The sequence below is a fragment of the Bremia lactucae genome, linkage group LG7 (assembly GCF_004359215.1).
Source record: "Bremia lactucae strain SF5 linkage group LG7, whole genome shotgun sequence".
NCBI classification, from domain to species: domain Eukaryota; phylum Oomycota; class Peronosporomycetes; order Peronosporales; family Peronosporaceae; genus Bremia; species Bremia lactucae.
Genome location: NC_090616.1, coordinates 2,728,996 through 2,732,291, shown reverse-complemented (window position 1 = coordinate 2,732,291; position 3,296 = coordinate 2,728,996). Strand labels below are relative to the sequence as shown.

The window sequence follows — 3,296 nt, the reverse complement described above, 5'->3', positions numbered from 1 at the left end:
CTGGCCCCTCTCGCATCCTGGGATCGTAGCCGGACTGTTGTCTACGGTGGCGTGTTTGTCATCACAATCTGATCCGTTCGACCACTCCTCGCCTTGCCCGAGATCTTCGATTCGCATCGGGTCATTCAGGTCGCTGACCGATTCCATCAGCGTGTCTGCGAGCTCCTCGTCGTCGTTGATGCTCGTACGTTCCTGATCGTCGTTGCTTTTGGTCGTCGGTGACTCGACACCGTTCGGCGTGCTGGTGCCCGCGCCGTCCACCATGCAGTTGTATGTACCGTTCATCGTGGTGGCACCTTCGTCGTTTGGCGTGCAGTCGCCCAAGCTATTCGGCGTGCTGTCGCTCGCGCTGTTCGGCACACTGTCGCCAGCGTTCTTCGCTGTCGTCGAACCATCGCCAGCCGCAGTCCCCTGGGCACTTTTGGCAGGCGTCGATGGTGTGGGGTTGTTTGGCTTCCTCTGTGAGGTTCGCTGTTGCCCATAGCGAAGTGAACGGATCTGTTGGTTCATTGCCGCCTTCGCCTGGGCCTTGGCCTTCGCAGCTTGCTGTCGCTCGCGCTCTGCGACAGCAAGCTTCCGCGCACCTCGACATTGGGGAGCTGCGCTGCCTTGCCGGCAGCACGGGTGATCACCTTGGCCTTGCGCTGCGCCGCCTCGTGCGCTTTTCTGTGAACCTCTCTTTACAAGAGAAGTCACTAAAGCTGAAGGCGAGTTCTACCTGAACCTTCTCAGACTTAACGAGCGCGCCGTTCGCTAAACGAACGGTCGCCTCTTCTCGTCTTGCCATCCTGGCAAAGCGACTCAAACATCGCCGGTCTCTTTCTTAGAGCGCGAGTTTCACAAAATGTTTGATGCACCCGAATCCACTAGAAAGGTCATCACCTAGCAGGGTTGAGGGGGGAAATTTCGGGACCTCAGGGACTATGCTAATCATTTTTATTCGACAACTCAAAACTAGGGTAGCTTCAAAGTCCGCGTCAGTAGGGCATCCCGCCCCTACTTCGCTCTTGCATTTCCCGACCCCTCAGTGGTCGATGCAGAACTCATGCGTCTCGCACGCTGGATCTTGCCACCACCCTTTAGGAAGGGCGTCCTGCTGCTGGGCATAATTGTCTCAGCAGGGGGTCTGGCATAGCAGCGAGCCATCATATGGCCGCGCTTGTCGCATTTATAGCAGACAACATCTGAATAGCCCAACTCCATGGGAGTGGCATCTGACCTCTCGGTCGACGGCTAGCACCAAGCTGTTGCCAAATCACTGTTGTAGGATTGCTACTCAACTAAGGCAATTTGGATTGCCTCTTCCATCGTCGACGGCACCTTCCTGATAAGGGCCTGTCGCGATGAGCCATGCCGTAGTCCGTTCATAAACGTGGGCACCTCAATGTGCTCCAAAATCGGGCTTACGGTAATGGACGTCGACAGCGAGCGCATCTCTTGCACATACTCTTGCAGAGATCGCTTCGCCTCTCGCGCATCAAAGAAGTGCGCCTGAAGCAACACTTCGTTTTCGGCGGCTGATACATGAAGCGAGTCCTTGTCTTAAAGATCGCCCATGTAGGGAACGCCTTAACGTCCGCCATAAGCGCCGAGTAAGCCCACTCTGAGGCCTTACCGCGCAGGTGCGACATGGCGTACGACATCATCCGGCTCTCGTCCTCGATCAGCTGCGCGAAGCTGCATTGCTCCACGGCTAACAGCTAGTGGACAATTGTATGCGCTGCAGTTCCATCGAACTTAGGCGGGTCCATCCGAATGGGCTACGGCTGATGCAGCCGGGCAGAGAGCATCTTAACAGTCCTGTTGAGAGCCTCGCTCCCAGCCTGCTCATGTCTCAGCTCATCCTGAGTCTGAGTGACGGACTCCGCCGCAGCAGGGCTTGTGGCCCGAACGCGGCTCTCCGCTGTCCAAGCACGAATGCCTCAAACTGCTCCAAATGAGCAACATCTTGCTCAGTAGGACTGCCGAAGAGCCTAGCCAGGGCTTTCACTAAAGGTCTGCGTTATATGCCCTGCTGCCTCCCTGATGTTCGGAGAGGTGGGGGAAATGAGCTCAATCAATATTGAGGGTCATCCTCAAGTACACACGCAGAGGTGGGGGTTGTGGGAAGGAGTTCAAGTGCTACCAAGTTTAGCCGGGCACGTCGTAATGCGGCCACTCTCTACTTAGACACACACCCTAGCACAGCGAGGAAGCGTTTAAATCAGCTTCTCTTGCGTGCAGTGAGGTAGTTGTGGTGGGCGCCTTAGCGAACTCACCAAACGCACTAAGTACTCTAGTAAAGTGGCGTCAGAGTAGTGGCAATTCGGCTCCTCGTGCGCACTTACTAAGTAGAAAGAAGTTTTCAGACTGCTATATATTTAATCGCATTAAATATGAATACCTATTTTTACCAATCAAAAATGTCATCTCTGTCGATAACACTAATATGTATTGCGAGCGTATCTTTCTAGTACCTCGCGTGACGGATGACGCTAGGCGTCATCCCTCTTAATGTGAATAAACCTACGTGTATCACATACACAAGGGTTGATCACAAATGTGAACCACACCCGAGTGCTGGGTCTAATAATTTCTATTAAGTAATTGACAATCCCTTTAAGTACACCAAGTGTACTTAACGGGGACTGTGTAACATTAGGGCAACTTTAGCCTGTTACATTAGAACTTATTCTTGTTTTGACCATGAGTATTCCGATTGATGTAGCAAAGTTGAAGTAAGCTGAATGATTTAGTGCACAGTCAAGTCCATTTGATTGCTTCTAAAGTGCTCGCCTAAAGGAATGCTCGACGAGCTGAAGCTTTGGTCGCGTTTAATCGTTTCAACAATACTTTTCTCCTTCTTTCTGTAACGGGGTGTCCCATTACATAAGTATTATTCCTATAAGAGTAATAGTAAATATTATTCCTAATTCATGGAAATAAGGAAGAAGTGCAAAATTGCGAAATCGCTGGCGTCACAGACCACATGGAATGGTCTGTCTTGATCTGCAATCGCCAAGATGGGCGATTGCATCAAGCTTTGCTTGATACCTTCAAACGAACGCTGACAATCAGCGTTCCATAACCATTTCTCGTCTTTTTTCAAGAGAAGAGAGAGATGAACTGTCATCTCTGCATAATTACGAGAGTACTTGTGCAAGTACGCCGTTAAACCAAGGAACTTTCTAAGTCCCTTGACATCGACTGGAACTGGCCAGTCGGTGATTGCCTTGATCTTGTCGGGATCGTGGCGCACGCCGTGTTTACTGAAGATGCACCCAAGAAGTGGTATTTCGCTTGCCGCGAACATACAC

The 3,296-nt window shown here is 51.7% G+C and overlaps 1 protein-coding gene across 1 annotated transcript; it reads left to right on the top strand.

The window, feature by feature from the left end:
- Positions 1 to 262: 262 nt before the first annotated feature.
- On the top strand, positions 263 to 484 carry CCR75_009818 (uncharacterized protein; the record flags this gene model as incomplete). Its single annotated transcript, XM_067967855.1, has 1 exon — positions 263 to 484. The coding sequence occupies one exon, from the start codon at positions 263 to 265 to the stop codon at positions 482 to 484; it is 222 nt and encodes a 73-aa protein (XP_067822987.1).
- Between the last annotated feature and the right edge of the window lie 2,812 nt (positions 485 to 3,296).